The sequence below is a fragment of the Oryza brachyantha genome, chromosome 6 (assembly GCF_000231095.2).
Source record: "Oryza brachyantha chromosome 6, ObraRS2, whole genome shotgun sequence".
NCBI classification, from domain to species: domain Eukaryota; kingdom Viridiplantae; phylum Streptophyta; class Magnoliopsida; order Poales; family Poaceae; genus Oryza; species Oryza brachyantha.
Genome location: NC_023168.2, coordinates 1,614,521 through 1,640,636, shown reverse-complemented (window position 1 = coordinate 1,640,636; position 26,116 = coordinate 1,614,521). Strand labels below are relative to the sequence as shown.

The 26,116-nt window shown below is 41.9% G+C and overlaps 5 protein-coding genes and 1 pseudogene across 6 annotated transcripts; all 6 read left to right on the top strand.

Moving 5' to 3' along the window:
* The first annotated feature begins 1,409 nt into the window (after positions 1-1,409).
* LOC102703221 lies at positions 1,410-2,028 on the top strand (annotated as a pseudogene).
* Positions 2,029-6,402: 4,374 nt separating this feature from the next.
* On the top strand, positions 6,403-7,106 carry LOC102702945. Its single transcript, XM_006655723.3, has one exon. It carries the CDS (start codon positions 6,539-6,541, stop codon positions 6,902-6,904), a length of 366 nt encoding a protein of 121 aa, XP_006655786.2. The 5' UTR covers positions 6,403-6,538; the 3' UTR covers positions 6,905-7,106.
* A 4,324-nt stretch (positions 7,107-11,430) lies between these two features.
* On the top strand, positions 11,431-12,196 carry LOC102702664. The gene has a single exon (XM_015838508.2). It carries the CDS (start codon positions 11,506-11,508, stop codon positions 11,863-11,865), a length of 360 nt encoding a protein of 119 aa, XP_015693994.1. The 5' UTR covers positions 11,431-11,505; the 3' UTR covers positions 11,866-12,196.
* A 4,539-nt stretch (positions 12,197-16,735) lies between these two features.
* Positions 16,736-17,180, top strand: LOC107304473. The gene has a single exon (XM_015838561.1). It carries the CDS (start codon positions 16,812-16,814, stop codon positions 17,172-17,174), a length of 363 nt encoding a protein of 120 aa, XP_015694047.1. The 5' UTR covers positions 16,736-16,811; the 3' UTR covers positions 17,175-17,180.
* A 2,084-nt stretch (positions 17,181-19,264) lies between these two features.
* LOC102702383 (iron-sulfur assembly protein IscA, chloroplastic) lies at positions 19,265-21,868 on the top strand. 2 transcript variants are annotated; one of them, XM_015838265.2, is made up of 3 exons: positions 19,265-19,629; positions 20,887-21,111; positions 21,478-21,868. In XM_015838265.2, the coding sequence occupies exons 1-3, from the start codon at positions 19,470-19,472 to the stop codon at positions 21,651-21,653; spliced, it is 561 nt and encodes a 186-aa protein (XP_015693751.1). In that variant the 5' UTR covers positions 19,265-19,469; the 3' UTR covers positions 21,654-21,868. The 2 variants fall into 2 exon arrangements, with proteins under 2 accessions (XP_015693751.1, XP_006655784.1); XM_006655721.3 differs by having other exon boundaries at positions 20,884-21,111.
* Positions 21,869-22,275: 407 nt separating this feature from the next.
* Positions 22,276-26,028, top strand: LOC102717905. Its single transcript, XM_015838390.2, has 9 exons — positions 22,276-22,551; positions 22,662-22,749; positions 22,940-23,050; positions 23,280-23,362; positions 23,855-23,969; positions 24,282-24,373; positions 24,712-24,777; positions 24,879-24,972; positions 25,502-26,028. Exons 1-9 carry the CDS (start codon positions 22,298-22,300, stop codon positions 25,610-25,612), a joined length of 1,014 nt encoding a protein of 337 aa, XP_015693876.2. The 5' UTR covers positions 22,276-22,297; the 3' UTR covers positions 25,613-26,028.
* The last annotated feature ends 88 nt before the right edge of the window (positions 26,029-26,116 follow it).

The window sequence follows — 26,116 nt, the reverse complement described above, 5'->3', positions numbered from 1 at the left end:
TTCAGAGGAAATAAAAGAAAATGATGTGCACACATAGGTTGAAAAAGCTAATGGGCAAACGCCCGCGTGCCCGCTCATAAATAACTTTCTATATATTAATTTTCTATATGCAAAATTTCTATATGTAAAATATAGTTTTTTTACGTAGAATCCTTATAGTAAATATTTCTAAGATGATATTTTTGATTTATATATTTTCCTACTATATACTTTATACGTTATATTTGCTACTGTGTATAATTTTCTATATAAAAAGATGAAATGTTATACGGTATAAAAATTATATATATATATATATATATATATATATATATATATATATATATATATATATATATATAATTTGTCTATGTATAAACATGAGTTCGTGGGAGTACGTGCCTATATGTCTTTAATACAATTGAACAATCTTAAATTCTATTCTTTCGATATATATTACCTACAATTTGTTGTTTATATAGGTTGTATTGTGCCCAAATCAAGCTACAAATATTCATCCATATCCTTATAGTAGAGTCTATTATAGTAGCCTCATCTTTTCACTTGTGAATGGCTTTATAAGTCAAAATTTAAATCTTAACATTGATTCTAGAGTTTTTTATCGTAATTTTATCAGTATTTGTTTTTAGATTCCTAAGCACGTATATATAAAAAGTTTTATTAAAAACTATTTTTTTTGTAAACATATATACCATTTTGCCTTTTTCTTTTCTAGAAATCTAAATGATGACCATCTAGACAAGTATAAAACTGTCCTTATCCGTTATTTTCTTGTGGAGAGAATAAAACTATAAAAGATAGGAAGACTCATATCTATCCAGAAGTTCACAGTGGTCATCGTTGGTTGTTTCATTTCCACACATCTTCCACCTGCCCTCAGCGCTGCAGCCTGCTGCTAAACGTAAGTTCAATAATATAGCCAATAACTTAATAGTCAATTTATATAATAATTATATACTACATAATTAATATCTAACCTCACATATCATACATATGTGTTTTAGAGTCAGCGTTGTAGCTAGCTACATATCTATACTCAGTTATTATTCTCTCGTCTCTTATCACCTTAAAATATGTTTATACCTGACTTATAGTCTGCTATTATACTTGCTCTTCGAAGGCCCTATATTTAGTTCGTAAAAGGTTTTCCAAAAACAACATCGAATTTTTAGATACCTAAATAGAGCATTAAATATATATAAACATTAAAACTAATTATAAAGTTATGGAAAAATCGTGAGACGAATCTTTTGAGCCTAATTAGTACATGATTACTCATATGTACTACAGTAACCTACATATGCTAATAATAGATTAATTAGGCTCAAAAGATTCGTCTCATGGTTTCCTATAGGAATCTATAATTTATTTGATTATTACACTACGTTTAGTAGGATCCGTATATCCGATATGATTTTTTTTAAAAAAAATTACAAGTCCTAAGTGCGAGCCATGATTGCAGTGGAGGATGGATCGAAACGGCAGATCGGCGTGGATTAGAAGGGCCGGCCTCGGCATCCTCATCCTCAACTCGGGCCTCGCCATCTACCGCTCCAGGGCGGACGCGCCTCCGTCGTCTTCGTCCTCGCCTCCTACGCCGCTCTGGTCCTCCTCTTTTCCTGCCTCGCCGCCTTCGACCGCGCCGCGCCGGGCTCGGCGGCGAGGGGGCGGCTGAAGCGCGCGGTGTGGGCGCTCTCCACGCTCCTCACGGCCATGTTCGCGTGGAAGGTGGCGGCTCTCATGCCGGTGCCCGTGGCGGCCGTGGTCTGGGCCCTCGCCGTTGCAACCTCGCTCGGAGGGTTCTTAACCATCTTTGTCAACACCTGAAGCTGTGATCGGCGATGTATTTCTCTCTGTACACTGTACGTACTACGTACGAGTAGTCAAGTGTATATCTACGCTGCTTCTGTACATATTTGGAGTAGTAGTACTTAGTTTTGTACATGTTCGGTCGTTCGTAATTAATAATCGCTAGCTCTCTTTACTCTCTCTTATGAAATGAAATAGACAGCGGTAACAAAACTTCCCAGTGACTAATATTTTTTCTATCAATTATCAAAAAAATATTTTTTTTCTATCAACTACTTTTACCCAACACCGTAAAAAACGATTTAAAATTTAAAATTTTTAATTAAATTTAGAGTTGACTTTAAGAGTTTTTAAATTATAGTTTATTTTTAAGTCTTTGGATTGCTAATATTATATATATATATATATATATAATCTTTTGTTTGCAATTATTTTGTTTGCATTTTTCATTTAAAAAGCGAAACAACGAACCTCTCGTACTGCTGCAGGCACCAGAACAGCAGCATGAGGCTGAGATACGTCGTGGCAACGAACGCTACGCCGGCGAGATCTTCGTGGGATCTGTGGATTGCTAGTACTGTATTTAGGCCCCATTTTGATTCAAAAAAATTTTATAGGAATTTTATTTGGAGTAGAATTTAATCAAACTGTTGATCTATTTTTATCCGACGGTTGTGATTAAATTATACTATCAACAATTTTAGGTGTATTAGAAATTTAAAGGGGTAATATCATCCTTTTTATTGTGATATTTATTAAAAAAAAATAAAATTACAAAATACTGCTAATCAAGTAATTAACAAAGTACAAAAATACCCTTTTTCTACTGGTAGTATAATACTACAAGTAAAATGCACCGGAGAGTTACTCATTATCAATTAATCAAGCTATATTAAAAAACGTACAGCATCTACACCGAATCAAGCCAGCACCTGGAGGTAACATCCCTCCCAAATTAACACTGCAGAACGTTCTTCATCCTCTTCTTCTGCTGCTCTGGAACCACAGGCATGATATATATCACCTTCAGAAATGAAGCACCTTCTCTTACCAGACTGGCCGCCAATGCGAAAAGAGAACTCAAGCTATGGACGGAACGATTTCCGATTGAAGAGCGTCAAGTAGCACAATCCTGGGCCTACATTTTCACAAACTTGTAATCCATGCTGGTGTAATCTATCCTAGTGTGCCAGCAGCGTGCTTCCGGGCACCTGTAAGCTGTTTGCTCTTTGTACCCTAAACCGGTTGAAGTTATGCTCAATGCCATTCAGGTTGGAGAGCTCCTCCCCCCAGTGAAACTTCAAAAACAATTAATGAAGCTATCATTTTTGCTTGCTATTTTCGATTTGAACTCTTATATATGATGTATATATACTCTATAGACGCGTGCGTCCATATATTATATTTTGCAAGAGTTTAGAAGTTTGAAAAGAAATCGATAATCCATAGTGACATTAATTAGAACATCCTTGGGCAAAATTACATCTTAGAAAAAATGGCGGCGATGGAGTCGCCGGCCCGGGCCGCTGTGTGTGAAAAGCTACTGCTTTGTCGAGACCGGAGCATATATAAATTAGAACATACTTGGGCAGTATCCAAACATTCCGATCGAGGTATTAGTGTGTATTACAGCAGATATGTCTCAGCAAATTGCAGATGGTCACCCTCGCAAGTTAAAATCCTTGGTGTGGAGCCACTTGGAGTACAAGGACGGCGGTGGCGGGGGGCCAAGAGCAGAATGTAAGTACTGCGGCAAGATTCTTACGGCCAGGCACGTGGATGGCACAAGCCATTTGTGGCGCCACATAACAAGTGCGAAGTGCATGGAGATTCAGCAGGGCAAGGCCGCCGGTGCTGTGGACGAAGGCAATGAGTTCGTCGAGTACATCAACCAAATTTACGACGACCTCGTGGCTAAGGGGCTCCATAGCATACAGTAGAGGAATGATGGATCGGCGCCCTCCCGGTACGTATTCGCTCCATGAACATGCATGATCGTCTCTCTTTTAATCCATAGCATACAGTAGAGGCGGCGTCCCCCTGGCCCTGGAGCGGTAGAAGGCGAGGCCCGATCGAGTTGACGGTGAGGATGCCGAGACTGGCCCTGCTAATCCACGCCGATGGCCGATCAGCTTCCACGTTCCACGTGAACATGGCTGTGAGGAGCGTGGAGAGCGCCCACACTGCGCGCTTCAGCTGCCCCCTCGCCGCCCACACGTATCGTGAGGAGTCTGGATTTTATGTACCGTTTTTAACCCTAATCGTGCTGCTCTTCTATTTCCTGCGGAGGTTCGAGCACTCGGGACAGCCGGCCGAACGAGCCCGGATTAAGGCTGTGGTTTGGCTTCTCACGGCAAAGTTCGCTGCAAGGCTCGCTCCGCTCATGCCCCCTCTCGTCGCAGCTCCTCGTCTAGGCCATGGCCGCGTACGCCATCGTGCTGCTCTTCCATTTTCTTCCGAGGTTCGAGCATGCGGACCGAGGCCGGATTAGTGCTGTTGTTTGGCTCCTCACGGCGATCGATGTTCGCTGCAAGGCTCGCTCCGCTCATGCCGCTTCTCGTCGCAGTCCTCGTCTGGGCCATGGCCGCGCGGCCATCGTGCTGGGAAGAAGTTTTTTTAGCACACAGGTATACATACACCCGTTGCTTGCATGTCATCTAAATAGTCATAAAAATATGTAAAAATTTAACAAGATAGTTTAATATGAGTTATATCACTCCACCAACATGCATATTTAAATTCAACGTCTCCAAGTTGTAGCAAAAATAACAAAAACAATTATGAATATGCATATACTTAGTTTCAGTTTAGTTTGTTTTTTTTTTGCTACAACTTGTAGAAGTTGAATTTAAACTTGCATGTTTGTGGAGTGATATAACTCATATTAATCTATCTTGTTAAATTTTTTTATATTTTTTAATAACTATTTAGATAGCATACAAGCACACGGGTGTATATACACGCGTGTGCTAAAAACTGTTTCCCCATCGTGCTGCTCTTCCATTTCCTGAGGAGTTTGCTGTGGTAAGTGGAGTATTCGATTCCATGCAACGACAGATCGATCCACCTCTCGGGCCGGCTGGACGTACGGCCATGCACTTGCTTGGCTAAAGGGGGGTTAATTTCCCTTCAGATCTCCCCCACCACAGCTCTTCACGTAGAAGCATATGTTAAATTTAATTAGTCCTATAATTTTATTTCTAATTCACCCTCGTCATTCATGCCGACTTGCAGGGGCAACATGATGCCGTGATGCACCTGGGAGATTTATGTTCCACATCCCCGTATGAGAAATCGGTTCCATGCTCCGTTTGTCTTGTGCAAATTTATTTTCGTGAGAATGTACTTGGTCGGTTGATCAATTTGTTTGTCTTTTATGTATGAAAAAGAAACTCGTGTGTAATAATCCAAATACGTTGTAACTATTTTGGAAGGCTGATCTGAAAATTTTCCAATTTTATGTCAAGAATTACTCCTGCTCCTAACTACCCTAAATCAGTGACGAACTCATAATAAAAATTACCGAAATTCCACTACGTACTTAATTATCTAATTTTTATATTTTTACACTAATTAATATCATATAATTTAATAAGAATTTAATATTTTACTGGGTCTGAGGAGCACGGCAAGATAAACTTTGGTTTGCCACTGCCACAAACCACGTCAAACCTTGTGAAGGGTTTTTGTTCCAAGTCTCGTCAAGTGGGACTTCAGACTGACGGAAAACAAACACTACCACGTTGTTGGAGGCCCATAAGGAAGCAGGTACGAGCCTCTTCGCCACCCATTGGATTAATCATGGCTCATTCAAATTTTAACAACTCATGCTACACCTATTCATCCATATCCTTATGGTAAAAGTGATCTTGTCTTTTCACTTATGGATATGTTTATAATTTAAATTTAAATTTTAATATTAAATTTAGAGTTGCTTTAAAAGTTTTTTTATCATACTTATTAGTATTTATTTTTACATTGCTAGGAACGTATATATAATTTTTTTATTCAAAACTATTTTTTGTTTATAAATATATATGTCGTTTTGTCTTTTTTTTCTAAGAAAACTAAGTGATGATCACCTAGAAAAGTATAGAACTGTCCTTATTAGGTTCATAAAACCGTGATTATCGCAATAATTGTACGTGTTGCCAAGATACGGTAACGGTTTTTGGTGATATGCTTCACAAATATTGTCCCAATTCAAAAATTTTGAAAAAAATAGAAATATCACTGTGAAGAAATTTAAAAACATCACGATAATCGTAGCAACACGTGTGATAATAGTAGAAAACCGTGTGATTATCGTGATCAAAGCCATGATTATCATTGTATTTGAAATCATGCGATTATTGGAATCGCAGCCGTGATTATCATTGTCTTCAAAATCACCACGATAATCGTATGATAATCGTGTAGAACTGTACGTTTGACGTTCAAAACCGCGACGATTTTTTTTAGTTTTGAATTCATATGATTATTTAACGATAGTCGTGATTATCGTCGATCCGTCCTGAACCGGTTTCAGTCCCCCGATAAATAAAACCCTGGTCCTTATCCGTTATTTCACTGTGTGGAGAGAATAAAACTATAAAAGATAGGAAGACTCGTGTCTATCCAAAAGTTCAGAGTCGTCGTCGCTGGCTGTTTCATTTCCACACACACAATCTTCCACCTGTCCTCAGCTCTGCAGCCTGCTGCAAAGCGCGAACCATGATCGAAGTGGAGGATGGATCGAAACGGCAGATCGGCGTGGATTAGCAGGGCCAGCCTCGGCGTCCTCACCCTCAACTCCGGCCTCGCCGTCTACCGCTCCGGGGCCAGGGGGGACGCCGCCTCCGTCGTCTTCGTCCTCGCCTCCTACGCCGCCCTGCTCCTCCTCTTCTCCTGCCTCGCCGCCTTTGACCGCGCCTCGCCGGGCTCGGCGGCGAGGGGGCGGCTGAAGCGCGCGGTGTGGGCGCTCTCCACGCTCCTCACGGCCATGTTCGCGTGGAAGGTGGCGGCTCTCATGCCGGCGCCCGTGGCGGCCGTGGTCTGGGCCCTCGCCGTGGCGACCTCGCTCGGAGGGTTCTTGGCCATCTTCGTCAACACCTGAATCCATGAAAAATCGGTAGCTAGCTTGCGCTTGTACTGTACAGCTGCTGTATGCTATGCTCATGCTGGGGTGTAAATAAGTACCACCTCCCTCGCTCCGGTGTCATTTAATTGTATTTCCAATCTACACTCTCTAAACCTTGGGCGTTATTGTACAGCTTAATTGGAGTGTATCTACGTTTTGTTTGAACTGTGTTGGTCAACTTGGTCTTCGTCTTTCATCTATGGACATGGGAGCAAGGAGGATGGGGAAGGGGAAGGGGAAGGGGATGACGGATTGATCGCCAACTCTAACGACCCCTGAACTTGGATGGAGGAGTAGCGTTCTGAGGTTGAGACAGTGGGACAGGCCGGGATGCTAGGAGGGTGGTGAGCGGGACATGCATGTGCAGTACTCACCGACACTGACAGGTGGGTCCAATAGTCTACAGGATCCACCTGTCAAAGAGCAGTACTATATAGGATCCTAATTAGATAGATTAGATAGTTGGGTTCTCGTCTTTACCATTTTGGCCCACCCTATCAGCTGAAGGGACACGTGGCCTGGGCAAGTAAGTCCATAGGGCCTCGGTGTCTCTCTGGTTCCTCGTTGCAACTATGATGAGCCCTTATTTGTGAGGGTTACAATAGGGGAGGTATAGTTGGCCAAATGAGCCGTCCGACCCCGCACGGTCGGGTCCGTGCCAAAATGCGTCGGACCGGCACAGCCTGATTAGCATGTTAAATCATGCCGTGCTGGTCCACGAGCGGCACTGACGATTCAGGCATGCCCAATACTACTTGAGCTCTGCCGGGTTGGTCCGAAGACACGATAGTGTACCGTGCTTTTTCAATAAATAAGTATATATTTCGTTCCTCACTTCTTTGGGCTGTTGAAATAGATCTATTTTTCCCTACTCTTCTTTGGATCTTGTTATAAATGGTTAGAATAAGTCTATTTACATACTTTTTTTAATTAGACTAGGCCTTATATTAATAAACTAAGTCTATTTTAGGTTCTCAAAATATATATTTTTTAAAACCAGGACAGGCCGACCTAGTGTGCCAAGGGTGTGGCTTAGACACGGCCCAACCGTCAAACCGGGCCGTCGGGCCTCGGGTCTTATGGCCAACTGTAAGGGGAGGGACCCGGGGCCGGGCGGGTCTACTTGGCGATCGGCCGTGGCCGCGCTGCCCGAGTGAACGGATTGTCGCTTCTTCTCGTAGGCCCACGACGACGCATCAGCCCAGCAAAACTGGTCAGGCCGGCCATGCACCAGCGAAACGTGTGGCGTTCTTCTCACACACACACATATATATAACATTTGTTTGCTTTAGACATGTAAACTTTACACATATAAAATTTAGACATGCAACCTTTATGTATATACATAGAAACTTTTCATATATAAATCTTTATACATATAAACTTTATACCTATAAAGTTAAAACCTCTAATTATGAAGTTTATACATATATGAAAACATCTTTATAAATATAAACTTATACATGTAAACTTTATATATACAAACTTTATATAATATATATACACACACATACAAACTCTTCATATAAAATCTACATAGATATAAAATTATTATATACACAAAAATTATAGATATATACTTATTATAGAAAAAAATTTATGCATATAAATTTATGCGTTAAAACCAAAGTAAAGAAAGCAAAAATAAAAATAAAAAAGGTATCACGCCAAGTTGGTCCGTAGCGGTAGTTGGGCCATAGCGGTACGACCGCGCGCGTATTAGCTTTTTTGCCCGGGGCCAGTGGCCACCCTCCCTCCCCGGTTCCTCGAGGCTACAGTGAGTGAGCCATCTTATATAGAGGAGGAAAGGCACTGTGGGAAATCAAGGTTATGCCCGTGTTTGAGTAAGAAGCCGACGCTGGCAGTATGAATCTGATGGTGTAGAGCATTGGTAGCAGAGCGATCTGGTGGTGTAGAAGGGAAGGAGCATTGGAAGCAGAGCGATCGATGGGCTTGACCGTCATCGCCTCTCTTGCGCTAGCAAGGCCCACACCACATACATGCGCCACGTAGGTGGAGTGATGAAGAGGGAAATGCTAGAGGTTGTTTGGCTTTTTATAGAAGAAGTCAAATAATATATTTATAAATAAAAATAATTTGTGAATAAATTTTTATATATGTATTCTTAGCGATCTAAAAGTCAATGCTGAAAAATAAACTTCGGTGAAAAAACTCTAAATTTAAGTTTAAAAATTTAAATTTTGGCTTATAAGTATAAATAGAAGCGAAAAGATTGAGAGTAAATTCAGATCGTCTGATTGGATCTGCTTCTACTTATGCTTATAAGCCAAATTTAATTTTTTTGCCTAAATTTGAAATTAATTTTAAGTTTTTTACCGTAGATTATTTTCATATATTTGATTTTAGATCATTATATATATATATAATATTTTATCAATAATATGCAGTTTAGACCCCATTATCTCTAGTAAGTGGATGGGCCACGTATCAGCCGTTGTTACCGCAGGCAAACTGCGTCGGTGGAGACGCGGTGCTGAATTCGTCGCCTTGGGGCTCTCTGTGCAGAGATAATACGACCGCGACGAGACAAAAAAAAAATGAGCATGATCGAGATGCATATGCCATCGAGCAAATAATTCTGAGTTAATAATTAGCTATCTATACGCGGTGTGCCTCTCCAGTTGTCGCCCGTTTGTCCGGCCCCATTGCCGGACGGGACGGCCGCCGCCGCCGGCAGCTCACAGCTGCAGAGATCGCACGACGCCAGTCGCGCCGACGATGCATCTTTGACCAAGCTATCTATCTATACGCGGCAATCCTTGTTCAAACTTGTTCAATTACTCGAGTGCAAAGGTGGTTATAGATTTGGGATCCTATAGTAGGATAGTATATCGTTTTTGTAATTTTGTCCGAGTAGGATCCTAATAAGGTTGTTCTCCTATATGCAGCGGCTAAGGTTGTTCTCCTATATGCAGCGGCAATCTCGTGCATGCATGATTCGTTATGGGGGGAGAGTCGGAGAGAGCAGGTAGTATTGTTGATGAGTACAGCTTGGTCTAAGAACAAGATGCCACCGGTCCACCGAGCTGGAGCCCATGGCTCGGCGATTGCACTGTTTGCAGCTAGCAGCCTTCCCGTTTGGTTGCACCAACGTTGATGTGCAGCTGTGCTTCCTGGCCTGACCGCGGCCGGCAGCGCAGCGGCGGTGCGTCCAACGCCCGTGCGTGCGCGGTGTGCAGAGGCGGCAGCGTCTCCTGGCTGCCTGCCTACGCGTGACTGTGGAGTGTTGTGTGTGTGGACCGTGTACTGGTTAGGGTTTAGAGTTAATGGGCCGGCCATCGCCTGGGCTTTCTAAAATTTCCTGTGAACTTGGGAGTTGGGACATGGCTGGCTGGACTTCTGGAAATTTTCTGCAAATTTTAGAAAATTTCTGGCCCAATACGGAATTCCGACAAAAAAATTGCATTACCGTTTCAGCTACCGTTTCTAGATAACTTTACCATTTTCGTTGCCATTTCTAAGAATTACCGTTACCGACTAAGACAGTTAGAACATAACGAAAACGGTAGCCTGTACGGTCGGGATTTTCCTTATCGTTTTTAACCCTAAATCCAGCTGATGCCTACCAATTCGCCGATCGTGTCATGCCTGCTGAACCCTTCTCGCAAATCTAAGATAAATGCGCAGGTGAAGGCAGCACAGAACGAATTGTATTTTACTAGGACTTCTTAAATATATAGTGGACACGACATTTCTACGTGTAAAATGAAAAAAAGATGAAGAGAAGATTTAATTGGCTAGTTTAGCTCCCGTTAGGATTGACAAAGGGGTTGTGGTCAACAATGGCCCTGACCCCGACCCGGACCGATGCCCATGGTGGACGGCAATTGCACAACGTTGGGAGCAGAGGCGGTGGCCAGTTCGTACCTTTCAGCGGTGGCAAGAGTGCAGGGGACGACGGCAGGAGTGGAGGAGAGGAGGGGAAGAAATGAGTAAAACATTAAAGTCGACAATTTATAATATGCTCCAAAAACTGGGTTATTAGGCAGAATTTTTTAATATTACATTCATCTTTTATTGTAAGGCTTTTTAACTTTGTCTAAATTCATTCATTCATAAATGTATATAATTTATATATGTATTTAGATTTATTAGCATTATATGAATCTAAACGATGCTAGAAAAACTTATACTATGAAACGGAGCGAGTAGAATAATACATTTTGGGCCTGTGGGGGAAATGTTTTGCGGTCCCCCAGCCCTATAGGGGTAGGACCGAGGCGTATGCCAGTCTTCGCGGAAAAATTGCCAACTCTAACTAGTTTCAGCTTGTTTTGCGTCTAGCTACTCTCTCCGTTTCGTTACTATAAGATTTTTAGTTTATCTAGATTCATCCATGTATCAATATCTAGATTTATTATCACTGGTATATATATAAATATAGTTAAGACTATAAAATCGTATAACTTGAAACGTGGAAATAGAAATAATCGAGTCTTCATGTATCCACTTCCAGGTAATCCGGTTCGGTGCACGTTAATTATAAGCAGCCAGCAGCCCAGCCGCTAGCTTCGTCGCTTAAAACTGGGTTTCTTGTTCTCCATTCAATTCCGGCAATGGAGAGACACTCCGCGCTGACAAAGATCGGCTTTTGCGTCCTGCTGGCGAACTCGGCGCTCGCCATCTACAGCTCGCGCGGCCACGCGGGCTCCGTCGCGTTCGTGCTCGCCGCCGACGCCGCGCTCGCGCTGCTCTTCGTCGCGCTCGCCAAGTACGAGCGCGCCGCGGAGGAGGGGGACGCGGCGGCCGGGGGCAAGATCAAGGGAGCCGTCTGGGCGCTGTCGACGCTGCTCACGGCGATGTTCGCTTCGAGAGTTGCTCCGCTAATGCCGCCGTTCGCCGCCGCGGCGGTGTGGCTCATGTCGGCGGCGACGGCCATCGCCGGATTCTGGGCGTTCTTTCTTAGTAATCCGTGATGTCAGTTCGTTCTCTGCTCATCTAGATACCATATCGATTTAAGGTCAGTTTGGTGCCTTTTTTCTCTTTGTCCTCTTTTTACGTTGTCAAAAGAACAAAGAAGTTTGGTGGTCTACCACTACCAGCGTGTTCGTGAGTGCCTATCGATGCGTGCCGGATAATTGGCGTGAATCAAGGTAGCTCTGTTCTAATCGTTGTTATTCTTGTGACAAAAGTTTCAAACTTGGCGCCACTGATTGGTGGTCATCTAAGTTGGCCATTTGTGATGACTTGCACCTTACTCTCTTCGCTTCATTTTGATATATCATATAAGAGGGAAAAAAATCTCATTTCTGCGTCATAATAATTACACAAGTAATTTTATCATTTTTAAAAAGGATAGGAGCTACCATATTTTTTAACGTAGAATTTGATACCTCTAGCTACTTTGTTTCACGATATACCAAAGTTTTTAATTTAAATTTAGTCGCTAGAGATACTTTCTCAAGGCTGGTAAAATTGTCCTCATTACATTGTATACTCTTTATACGAGTAGTGTTGGTGGCCCATATATCAACGGGGTTACTTATATCACAGGGTTACCGTAATTGTGCAGTAACAAGACATATGTTACTACTCGTAATTATGCTGTAATAATATATATATTTTATAGTAAAATAACGTTATTGCTATATAGAATGTGTAGTGTTAACATAGCTATTGTCATAGCATTAGTGTATACTAATATAAATCCTATAGATATTTCTTAAGATTTTAAATTTTAAATAACTTTATCTCCCACCTCATATATTATTTTTTAAAAAACATTTGTACCATATTGTTAGAAAAAACGTACTTTAAAAATTTAAATCTCTCATGGATATGTTTCGACGTTATTACTGTAAATTAGTTGTCGTGTTACTGTATTTCTGCCTTCATGTTACTGCAAAATTCATGTGAGATGTAGGCTTTGATAGACATGAGGAGAAGTCTATAAGGGGTTGACCCATGGTAGAAACACTTTGACCAATCTCTAAATAAGGTGGAAGTAATTTTTAGATCTTATAAGTAGGGGTGAAAGGTGAGACGAGCTTTGAAGGTTTTGAAAGTAAGGGGTATACAATAGCTTATCCTGCTAGGGTGTCCGTCGTTGAAACAGAGATCGTTGAAACAGAGAGTGATTAGGTTGGAATGTCTCTGGACGACTGGACGGTCGAATGGGTCCACCGACGACGACCGACCGGCGTCGTGATCAGGCTGTGGTTGGCCGTCGGCAGTTTGACGCGATATATATAACAACCATTTCTGTTGGCGACCGACACCAAGACGATCCGATCGATCGAGTCACCTCACCATCGCCCATATGGCCACACATGCCACCGATATATCGACCATATATATGTCGCATTTCCGGCCGGCTTTCGGTGCAGCTTATATGGTGCGCCCATGTGGAGCAACGTCGTCCAACATTCTCATTTCTTCCGCTTCCGCGTCAGCCGGCACCGGCCGGCTCCAGCGTGTGTTTGGGGTTTTCTCCTCATTTTCTCAGAGAAATTTGTTTGAAAATTTACGGATCTATACCTAAAGCCCACTAGGATTTTTTTTTCCTAAAATAAGTCCTCTCAATAGGAACTTTTTGACATGGCAGATGATTTTAGTCATTGGTTGACATCGGGCTAATAAGAACTGAGAAATTTGTAGACGGCTTACTCCCAGTAGGAGGCTTTTCTTTCTAACATCACGGGACACTTGCAAAATACCTTAGGAGGGCACGCAGGGAAGAGGAGGTTAACCAAATTTGCATGTGACCTCCTTATCGTCCACTAGGGGAGCGTTTTTTCCTTTTGAAAGGTAATTTCCAGACCCCAGTTGGGAAGAGGGTTGGGGAATTTGTACGTATCCCCTAGGAAAGAAACACTCTATCAATGAAATAAGGGTATAAGTGGGCCAGCCTGTGAACCCACCTATAGACCAATTAAATGAGTAATCCGATGTACTACTCGCTTAATTAGCCGATAAGCATGTTGATGGGTCGGCCCACTTACATACTTATATGGGTAGCAAGAGGCTGCCGGTACAATTGACCGTTCCCTCATTCCTCACGTGTCTTTATAGGAAACTGTAAATGGTTCTTGGCTCCAGAAAAAAATGTTATTTCTCAGAAAACATTTCATTAGTGTTGACTTGTAGATCACAATAATATATAAATAATATTTAGTTATAATTTTTTTATTTGTTAATATATCACTTTCAAGTTTTACCAATACGATCGTTCATAGGTAAAAGCGAAGTTTGCATCTATTACTCTTGTGTCTAACGTGCGCTGGTGCATGTACTCTTGGACGAAGCCTAGAAAGTACTAGAGCCTTCTTACACGGCTGCAAAACCAAAATCGAAACAGCATCTCTTTCGTCTAACGTGCGCAAGCTTTATAAGTACTCGGATGCAGATGCAGTACGTGCATGGTAGCTAGGTTCTCCGCGTCCGTGCGCTGGAGAAGAGAGAGCACGAATCCATGGAGTTCGCGCGGCACGATTTCCTCACCAGGCTCGGGTTCACCGCGCTGACGTGCAGCTCGGCGCTGGCGATCTACAGGTCGCGGGGAGAGCCCGGCGCCGTCGCGTTCGTCGGCGGCGCCTACGCCGCCGTCGCGCTGCTCTTCCATTTCCTGCGGAGGTTCGAGCGCGCGCCGGCGGCGGACCGGGGCCGGATCAAGGCGGCGGTCTGGCTCCTCACGACGCTTCTCACGGCGATGTTCGCGGCGAGGGTCGCTCCGCTCATGCCGCCGCTCGTCGCCGCCGTCGTCTGGTCCATGGCCGCCGCCACGGTCGTCGGAGGGTTCTGGGCCTTCTTTCTCAGCCATTGATCGCACGCAGATCGATCAGGTCAATCGATTCGATCTCCCCCTTCCCACCATGCACGAATAACTTCTCAACAGCATATCAGGTATGTTCTTCCGTAGACGACCTCCGTTTCACGCTATAAAATAAATTTAGAAAGTTTTATAATATAAAATATAGATTACAAACTAAGCAAATCTATATAGACACGGATCGATCATGTTTAATAAATAAATAACTTTAAAAATTAAATTCGATGAACACAGATATGATAACGGGTAATTCTAAGACCGCTCTAATTTAAATAAATAAATAACATATTATTTTAAAACATTTAAAATAAAAATTAGTTTATTTATGTACATTAGAGTCGGTCACGAATCACGTGTGAGACCATCCGTGCCCATCCCTAAACTCTGCTGCTGCGGTTTCTGTAGTTCCACTGTCTTAAGTGGAGTATTCCATATCATGCAAGGACAGATCGATCCACCTCTCGGGGCAGCTGGATGGCCACGCACCTGCTTGGCTCCAAGGGGGGTTAATTTCCATTGACATCTCGCCCACCACATCTCTTCACGTACAAACAAGCATCTTGTTTAGATTTAATTCTAATTCACCCTCGTCGTTCATGCCGACTTGCAGGAGCACCATGATGCCGTGACGCGCCTGGGAGAATTATTATATTCCACATTATCTATTTATCTTTGTGAGATCGTTTCCATGTGTCCGTTTGTCTTGTCCAAATTCTGGGTCGGTTCATCAATTTGTTGGTCTTTTTATGTAACACGAAAGAACCTCGATCGTGTGTAATAATCCAAGTACGTTGTAATATAATTTGGAAGATTGATATGAAAAGTTTCGAAATTTATGTTAAGATTTACTCCTGCTCCGTAACGCTAACCACTACGGTATAAACCGCTTCCAACCTTGTGGAGGGCACGTGTTCTATGTCGGCTACGCGGCTATCTCTTCCCGTGGGACGTCAGGCGTGACGACCAAGAAAAGAAAACGGGCCACATTGTTGGAGGCCCATAAGGAAGCGCGGTACGGGCCCTTTGCCGCCCACTGGATTAATCAAGGCCCATTATAATTTTACCGCATCACAGCCAAGCAGAACAAGGCCCATTCAAACCAGTCGTGTTCTGTAGGGGTTTATCGCGAACCGACCTAAATTCCCCATGGACTGTCTTGTGCAAACAAATTTTGTGTGCAAACCTCACACGAATTGTCCTAGTTCATTTGTAATTATATGCTAGTCAGGGCAATTATATTATAATCGTATTGAAGTTACCTTGGAGTGGTTTTTAATAAAAATATATTTATATTTATCAGATTTATAGCAAACCCGCATTTTTCAACTTCTGAGTCTACTAGGTCATGTTATTTAGGCTATATTTTTTCCAGATTTTTTCTTAGCTTTTACGTGCTTCCTGAACTACTAAATTATATATAGAAAAATTATATATTTTCTATGAAAAGTTTATATAGAGAAGTTTATAATCTCACATTTCTAAAGTAATTTTTTAGTTTTTCATAGTTAACTCAGTCATTTATATTATTAAATAGCTATTACAAAATTAGATAATATTTCATGCTTCAATAATAATCTTTAAGAAAACACGCACAAGGCAAACCGACCTATCGTCTGCTATCCTCCTCAGAAAGTAATTGTGCCTCAATGTTATGTCATCCTTTACTTGACGGCCAAGCAAGATGGTACTAGGGAGTTACTCCCTCGATCCCTCCGTTTAGATTACGTGGCATCGTTGATTTTTAACTTGTGTTTAACCGTTCGTCATAGGTAAGATTTTAGATAAATATTTAAAATTATATGTCAGATTTAAAATACAATTAAATAATTAAATAATTAATAATTATGCAAATATTTTGAATTGAAACGAACGTTTAAACATGAGCTTAAAATCAACGTTGTCGAATAAATAAAAATGGCCGGTGTCGAAAACGCGTTATCACAATTTCACAAATCACATGTGCCTGTATAAACTTAGCGTAACCAGATCACTTAGAATCTTTAGCGCGAAGTTGCAAGCTACCTTGCGGCTCTTCTCATCGATCATCATCAACAACATCACTTCATCGTCAGTGCTGATCTCCTCGCCCGTTCGATGGACGCAGCCGGTGATCTCGCTGTCCATGTGGGCCTCCTCGTTGTCACCCTGACCTCCGGCGCCGCGATCTACATGGCCGCCGGGGACGTCGGCTCGACAGCGTTTGTTGCGGTCAGCTACGGCGCGCTGCTCGTCCTCTTCCGCTGCCTTCGCGCGTACGAGCGCGCGCCGCCGGCGGACGTCGCCGGAAGAGAGCGGCTCAGGCGCGGTGTCTGGTGCCTCTGCACCGTCCTCACCGCGCTGTTCGCTTGGAAGGTGGCCGGCGTGATGCCCCCCGCCGCCGCGGTGGCCGTCTGGGTCCTCGCCGTCGCCACCTCTGCCGGTGGCTTCGCTGTGTTGTTCCACCGTCGCCGCCTATGATCTCTGTTTAGGGATGCTTAGGGATGGACAGAAAGCTCGTGACTCGTTAGCTCGCTCAAACTCGGCTCGTTTTATTTTTCTAACGAGTCGAGCTAGCATTTTAGCTCGTTAGAGATAACGAGCCAGCTCGAGCTAGCTCGTGAGCTGCTCATGAGCCTAACGAGCTAGACCAAATACACGCGATTCGTCGGTGTTCATTGATTCCACCCCGGAATGCATATTTCAGTACTTCATAGGTTTACCATGTGATTTGTTGGTTCAAACTTTAATATTTAGATATAATTTCATATGATTTGTATGTTTAAACTAAAAATTTGCTTGTATAATTTATTAAAAAATTGTTTAGATTTACTCTTCATCCATGGCTTATAAGCCTAACAAGCCAGCTCGAGCTCTATAACGAGCCGAGCCGAGCTGAATTTTTAGCTCGTTACGATAACGAGTCAAACCTATCTTAACGAGTTAGAACGTAGCCGAACCGAGCCGAGGCGGCTCGTTTTCACCCCTATCTCTGCTGCAGTGCTACTGTGTGTATCGATCGGCCATGGCGTTGCTACCTACGGATTGATAGATGCTTCATGGTTGCTTGCATCTTTAGCACGGGTTTCAATTGCGTATGAGCGTTCGATATTTGCTAAGAATTTCACGACCGAGTACGTATTTGATTTCATTTTTGAACAATCTGTTCATATTTGTTTCTTACGAAAGCATGGACTCATGGTAATTATAATCTTGCAGGTCCTACTTATGTTATAGGAAGATCACTGGACACTGGTATTGTATATTTGTATACGACCTTGAAGTAATCAAGCACCGAGTTGGATCAGATTTGGCTTATTGGTTCCCACGATCTGATCGAGTTGGAAGATGTCATTACACAGCATGTCAAAGGAGTGATTGCATAATTTTAGGGGCAACTTGTTGGATATTTGCTTGTCATGTTATTTAATTTGTTACTCGTTTCCCCATTTATCGAATTAATGAGTGGAATAGGAAACGAAAGTTACACGAAAAATCTTAGTGGTAGATGTTAAATGCACTGCATCATTTTTAACAGTTTCTCTACAATATGTATTAGTTGATACTTTATATTTATTTGTGCGCCGAAAATATTTACATATTTTTGTAGATATACCGCAGCATCGTGAGATCTCCTATGTTGGAGCATGAATGTGATTTCATTTTTATGAAACAAATGTTTTGGTTTTTTGGGTGACGAACGATATTTTATATTGCTGATTAACAAAAAGAAAAGAAGGCTTGTACACGATACTCTTATGCATAGGGAGGTTAAATATGATAAAAATAGTATTTTTATAGAATATACCTACGAAATATCATATTGTATCAGTGTACAAATACCTCTAGATACTGGGGCTGCGTTTGGAAGAAATTGTTTTAGGGTAAGTTATCCAACACAGAAGACATAGCTACATGAATAATTAATTTTTAATTATAAAAAAGTTAAAAATAGATTAATATGATATTTTAAAGTAATTTTTATATAAAAAAAAATTAAAAACCACACGTTTAGCGATTCGAAAAACGTACGCGCATAAAACGAAAAAAATATAGTTAACAGCCGAACGCGGCCTAGGTATCTAGACTACCAACCTCTTAGCTAAATCAGGTATACTGTCTTAGATACCATAATATGTTCGTGAAGGGGGTGTTTACTTTGAGAAAACAAAAATTTTTGCGGTTATATTATACGTTTGACCGGATATCAGAAGAGGTATTCGGACACGAATGTAGAAGCAAATTACACGGCTCGCCTAGAAACCGCGAGAAGAATTTTTAAGCTTAATTAATCTAACATTAGTACATGTAGGTTATTGTAGCACTTATGGCTAATCATGCACTAATTAGGCTTAAAAAATTGTCTCACGATTTCTTCCATAACCGTGTAATTAATTTTTTGTTTTGTTTTATCCATATTTAATGCTCTATTTCAATGTGTAAAGATTTAATGGGATATTTTTGAGAAAAATTTCAGAACTAGTCAGGGCCTAAACCATACTCTCCCTCCCTCCTGCACAAAACGACAATCTCGGTGAGCGTGATAATTTCCTTCCCTGATCGATCAAATTGTGGACAAAAGAGAGAGAGAGAGAGAGAAAGGCCTGCGGATTGGGAGGAGGAGGAAGAGGAGTCCAGAACGCTAGCTCCAAGAATCCGGGTGGCCCGGAAACCACCAGATCTTTCCGCTCCGCTCCTCGTCGTCGTCTTCCTCCTCTTTCCTCCGCCACGTCTCTCACCAACCAAGCCCCCGCTCCGAGCTCCGGCCCCACCCCCATGGCGCTCGCTTCCGGCACGTCCTGCGCTGCCCCTGGCGCCGCCCGCCCCCACCTCGCCGTGTCCTCTTCGCCCGCTCCCTCGATCCGTTTCTGCGGCGGAGGCCCCCGCGGCGGCAGCAAGGCCGTCGTCTCCCTCCGCGCCGCCTCCGTGCGCCCTGGTAATCGGTCAACCGAGATGCCTTTTATTCGCGCATGTAGTTAGAGAGAGCTGGATGCTCTTGTGGGAGATTTGGGTTTGTTGGGGGCTGAATTTACGTGTCGAAAGCCTGAAAAATGGGGATGGATTAGTCTGTACTATGAGCAATATTGGATTGGATGATGGCAGATGGCACTGCCATAGCAATAGAGCTTTCACGTCGATAAGTCTGTAACCGAATTCGTACATATCACTTGTAGGCTGTAGCGATTAGGAAGAATACCTTTTCATGTAGGACTAGGTTCTTGGGCTAAGGCATTTAGCGATTGGCCTCCTCAAGCAGCTAATAGAGGCTAAATCGTGCATTAGAGCAAACAGATATACACTCCTCCAACAGCTATAGCTGTACATTTAAAACCCTGTTTTGGGGTAAGCTTGATGCAGTAACTTTGGAGATTAGTGGATGCTTAATCGATGGGTTTTACTCCCATCCTTCCTTTTGTACCTCGAGGTACCGGTACCTCAAGGTATCAAATCGTTTCTTACCATTGGATCTAGCTAAGTAGGATGTGCACTGTTGGATCCAACAATCAGAAACGATTTGTTACCGCAAGATACCGGTACCTCGAGGTATAAAAGGAAGGATGGGAGTAAAACTCTTAATCGATACCATGCTTGGTAGTTAAGCATTAATGTCTCCATTAAATCTAATTCTGGACATGCATCCTCTGGCCATGCTGTTTTTCAAGTTAATTATTCCCAGTTACCCTGTTCTGCACATGACAATTTTGCTCACATAAATTGGTAGTAAACGGTTCATAAATATCTCATTCCCATCTAAATTAGGTATTGCATGTTAACTCTGTTGCCTGGTACTTCTTAAGTAGGAAATAGTATTGCTGTGTGCAATTTACTTTATTAGGGGATCTATTTTACCACATCAGATTTTATAGAGATGCAATTATTTGTACACTAATTTGATCACTGCTGCATGTATTTCACATGTTGGTCACCTTGTATGATTTCAAAACGAGCATGATATATTGTCATATAATATGCTGGTCACTTTAATTTATATGGAAAATTATAGTGCCCTTAATTCAGACATGCCCATCTACTTTATTTATGGGAGAGAGATTGATCAGAGGAACCTTGGACAATTAAATTGCTACATCATAAATTTCTTGTCAACCATAGAAATTCTCAAATAGTAGAGTAAATTTAAGGCAATATGCCAATATCTGTAAGCGTTAAAACCATTGGTCGTATTTTGCAGCAGCAGCGGTAGCAGCAACATCTGGTAGCATTGCACCAGCAATTTCGTTGACTGAAAAGGCACTGAAGCATCTGAATAGAATGAGGGCTGAACGGAATGAAGATCTCTGCTTGAGAATTGGAGTTAGGCAAGGTGGATGTTCTGGCATGTCTTACACCATGGAGTTTGAAGATCGAGCCAATGCCAGCCCTGATGATTCAGTTGTAGAATATGAAGGTTTTGCAATAGGTAAATTTATTGAACTGACTACTAGAGATACGATTAAGTTCACAACTATCAGCTTGATGTGCACTTCTCAACCTCTTTATACTTGGTGCATATGTTGACAAACAATCTAAGTAATGCTTCACGCATGACTAAACTGGTAATAATAAGGTACCATAATTTTGAGCTGCGTTTATAATAGGTCATATGAATATACTTCCAGATTCTCGTTATTGTTCTTCATGCTCAAAGTGATCATATTTCATCCAATGTTTGTTACTATATTTTACTCAAGTAGATTATGTTGTTCTTCATGCTCAAAGTGATCATAGTTTATCCAATGTTTATTTTACTATATTTTACTCAAGTAGATTATTTTACCTTCTGCAGTCTGCGACCCAAAGAGCCTTCTTTTCATGTTCGGTATGGAGCTGGACTACAGCGATGCCCTTATTGGCGGTGGCTTCTCCTTCCAGAACCCAAATGCAACAAAAACCTGTGGGTGCGGAAAATCTTTTGCCACCGGAAAAGAAACCGAGAGCACAGCAACTGCCTGCAACAATTAAGTTAGCTAGAAAAGAAATATAGGTGGAAATGCCATATACATCTCGCCCTTCTTGTCAAAAATGTTCTGATGGATATACCACAGATGCATACTCAAAACTCAGAAGTGTAAACGATTTTTACTACGGTTCAGTATGTATCATTGTATCCAGTGGGACAAGTTACTGCTCAATAGAATTCAAAGATAGTTACCATGAACTCTTGCAGATTTTGGCTATGATGCTGCTGTTGTTGCTGCTGATCTGATCAACAGTTCAACATGTCCCTTCAGGATCAGCTATTCAGCTCCAGTAGCTTTTTATTTTTAGATATTTTTAATAAATAATTTTATAAATAAAACTTGAAAAAAACATTTTATTACTAAACCACGTTGTCACGTTGTCGGTAGAAGCGTGTAATACCAACCAGTTTGCGTGGCAGCGTTCTCTTATCATGCTACCAATTGGATTCATACGGTATAAATATTTTTCTTCGAGGTTTAGTAATAAAATTATTTATTAAAAAATTTTAAAATGGCAGAATTAATCTGATCCGTTGGATTGCCATCGGACGGCGAACGTGGATGGAAATCCCGTTCCACGAGCCGTTATCCGAGCAGCCACCGCCACCGCACCTCGACCACGTCTTCTCTCCCCGCGCGAAGGAAATGGCGACCTCGTCGCCGCCCCCGCCGCTCCTCTCGCAGCAGTGCCCTCGTGCTGCTCCTCTCCTCCTCCGCTGTGGCCTCCCTGCTCCACCCTTCGCCCTCCCCCGTCGGCTGCGCCTGCCCCTCCGCCGTGCTCCGCCTCCCGCGCGCGCCAAGTTCGGCAAGTTCGAGGCATCCGACGCCCCCGCGGGGGGCGCCGGGGAGGCGGAATCGGAGCCGGCGGCGGAACAGAAGGCCGCAGAGGAGGACGACAGGTTAGGCTCGCTTCACCCTCTCGGCGAACTTTGTGCCTAAGAGCACACCAAAACATCGTCGCGTCGTGATGCGTCTGTGTGCTCTGCCTGGCCTGCCTCGCGTTGTTCAGCTGCTTGCCGTCGGACTTGGAGGGCGCGATATGGCAATCCGGGAAGGCGACCGCCGATTTCGTCAACTCCGGGGGCATGCGAGCCATTGTATGTTGCTCATTGTTCATCTACACTGTTCCAATTTTACTGTACCTACCACAAGAATTGTGCATCTTTTTTACTTGGAATTTGGAATGGCATGGAGTCACTTCATGTGCTATCCAAGATGTGAAATTTTCTAGTTTGTGTGTTGATTATACAATTAGTGATTATTTGTATTTGGTTATGCTTAATGTAGGCAGAGCTACTGATTCCTCAGCTGGAATTCCTGAACGAGGAAGGAGCACAGGCTGAGGTCTGGGCACTGTCAAGGATATTTCTGGATACACTTGTAAAAGAGACAGGCCAGGTTTGGATACAAGGTCGTAGCAAATAGATGCACCTTTTGATATTTTGCGACAGTTTATATTTCAATGGATCTAGCTGCGATTTAGCCCTTGTTTACCAGATTACTGCATGATTATTTTTTTTGCTGGGCCTTACTGAATGATGCTTAACGTATCACTTTGGCAATGGAGAATTTCTTGTCCCTTCAGACTAAATATTTGGTCTGTATTGATTTCAATCCTTGCTTACAGAAAGTTAAGGCCATTTTCCCTGATGCTGGAGCAGCTGCCCTTCTGAAGTATCAGTGGACAGATGCAGGGTTCAAGTGCGCCAGGTACCGCTTCACTTTCAGTAATTTATGCAGAGGATAAGGGGTTGCGTAAGCGTAATACAAGTGTAGTTTCTTTTTTGTGCGCCATGATTTCTTGAATTCACGTTACTTCCTAGCAGTATTTATACAGAAGAATGGCTTTGTTTTTCTGTGGTTAAAACTTGTCCAAGAGTTTGCTTCAAAATCCTGGCAGCCATACCATGTTTGACATTACAGAGCAGAATGCAGACCATTTTGTGTCAGAAAAAAAACTGTAGGTTGCTTCTATATGAGGGTATTAAATATTACTCAGACATGAAAATCGTTATAGTTTACAACTAATATTTGAAATTCATAGACTTCCAGAAGTTATAGTTTAGTACTGATATTGAAAATTATTATATTTTTTTCCCTCCTTTATAGACTTTCTGCTGTTTAATTTTGGTCGACAGTCAATTTATTCTGCTTGACTTTTGTGCAAAAATAAATTCTTCTAATATTTAACTTGAATTTCAGCTTAAGTGACCGTAAACCAGTTGACGTTGAGGATGAAGTTGTTGTTATGGTTATCCCTGATCATCAAATGGTGGAATCTGTTGAACGCATAGCATCTCAACTCTCTGATGATCCTGTATGTAACTTATACCTGATCAAATTTCAAATGTTTCCAAATAAACTCGCATATTTCATATTAAAAAAGAGGAATTTCAATTAATTGCGCATGCAGGCTAGTATAAAACCACATAGTTAGGCCATCACGTGAAAGAGGTGATGCCGAATATTTTGCTCACACATCCAGCCTATGCCACTGAAGTTTCTGTCAATCACCTATCCATTTAAATTTGTCTATTTGACCATTATCTTTTCACCATTATTATTGTTTGCATGTAAATTCCATTTCACTATGATATCCTAAAATAACACCACTTTTAATTCAATCAAGATAAGACCTCTTGTCATGTGGAATCCACGCCTTGTTAGCGGAGATGTTGGAGTTGGCTTTAATGTTCGGAATCTGCGCAGAAATTTCCTAAGGTAAATTAGTCAAATTGTCTACTCCTTGTTGATTATGAATGCATGGTTCTGTGATACTCCGTATTTTGGCTTTCCCAACCATGTACTACATATCTATTGTTTGCTGACATCAACAATATATGTCTTCTTGGAAATATCAATGATTCATACATGCAGTAGGAATTTCATGTCATTAAGAGAGAACATTTTTTAAATTCATCACATTGTGCTTAACCAACTTATCCCAAATCTTATATATCCAGTATAATGTTGTTCTTGACTACAGGTCTCATTGACCTATTGCATGCTTCTGCATCTAGTGTTCTATATTTTGCTAATATTCATCGCCAACTTTGCAGTACTTTTACCACCGTTTACTCAATGAGGCCATTGCCAACTGGTGCAATCTTTAGACAATATCCTGGGTATGTAGATAATTATTAACTTTCTTATTTATATAGTGATCAAAATATTTGTCCATTGTAATACTATGCTAAAGGCTTATCTGTGTTTTTTTATATTACAGAAAGTGGAAAGTATTCTATGATGACCCAAATAGGCCTAATCGGTATTTGCTTGCCCGAGAACTTGTAAGCCGGCCTGATGCAACAGACATTGAGGTTAGGCGCTGGAATTATAGAATATTTAATTTATTTTTTAATCTCAGTCAATCTGTATTTATGTTGTATTGAATGTATGTTCACTCCCCGAGAAGTAGCGAACCAAAACATGAAACAGCATTTAGAAACGGGAAACACGCACATTAAGCAGTCAAACTACTGACACATATCAGCCAGTATATATATACACACACATATACGGATGTGCAGGTCCTGCGCATGTTTTTAGTAGAGCACATCTGGTTGCTCCCATTTTTCTCTTCTTACAGTAAACAAATTACTTCCAAGTAATTTACAATATAGGGAAGGGTCGAGAGGTGTGCTTATACACACAAATGCGCCAAACCACGCCCTGCATGCACTTTTAATAGAGCACGCGCCTTACAAGTGTGTTCTCCGATTTTTCCGTTCGCTTCACACATGCGATTTCTCTCTTAGTGTGTATATATAAATATATATAACTATTTCAGTCCTTGATGTTGCCCACAAAGATAACGTTAAAAATAAGGAGCATTGTTCCAATCCGCAGATAATATTCGGAGGCGGTGATGAACAATCTGAAGAGGCACCATCACTGATGAACAATGTCATGGGCGTGTTCAGCTCCATGAGCCGGTTTATGAAAGTCATCTCCAAGTGAAAATCACAGCCAAGGCTATTGTTCATATTTGAGGCCGTTGATGAGAATCTTTCTGTCTTATTCATGAATATGCAAGAAGATGCATGGTTATCATGTGCCTCCCAGCATTGGCGGTGTTGGCGTGTTGCTTACTCTGCAACTCCATGAGTTACTGGCTGCATGCTGCTACTGTCTACTGATGAATGGTGTCTAGTTCGCGTTACAGGCCGTGCACGTGGTTGCCAGGATGTGTATGCGCACACAATGTACTGTAGATTACTCTGCATCTCTGGATGATCTTAAACCATGCATATTAACTCTTATATTTATTTCTATAGCTGGATATATATTTATGTAGATAAATACCCTCTTCATATTTTGAGAGATGATGTTGTTGACTTTTTAAGTACATGTTTAACACCATTCATGTTATTCAAAATCCTGTGCAAATATGCAAAAAAAAGGTTATAATTAAAGTATATTTAGTAATAAATTCAATCACAACAAAATAAATGATAATCGTGT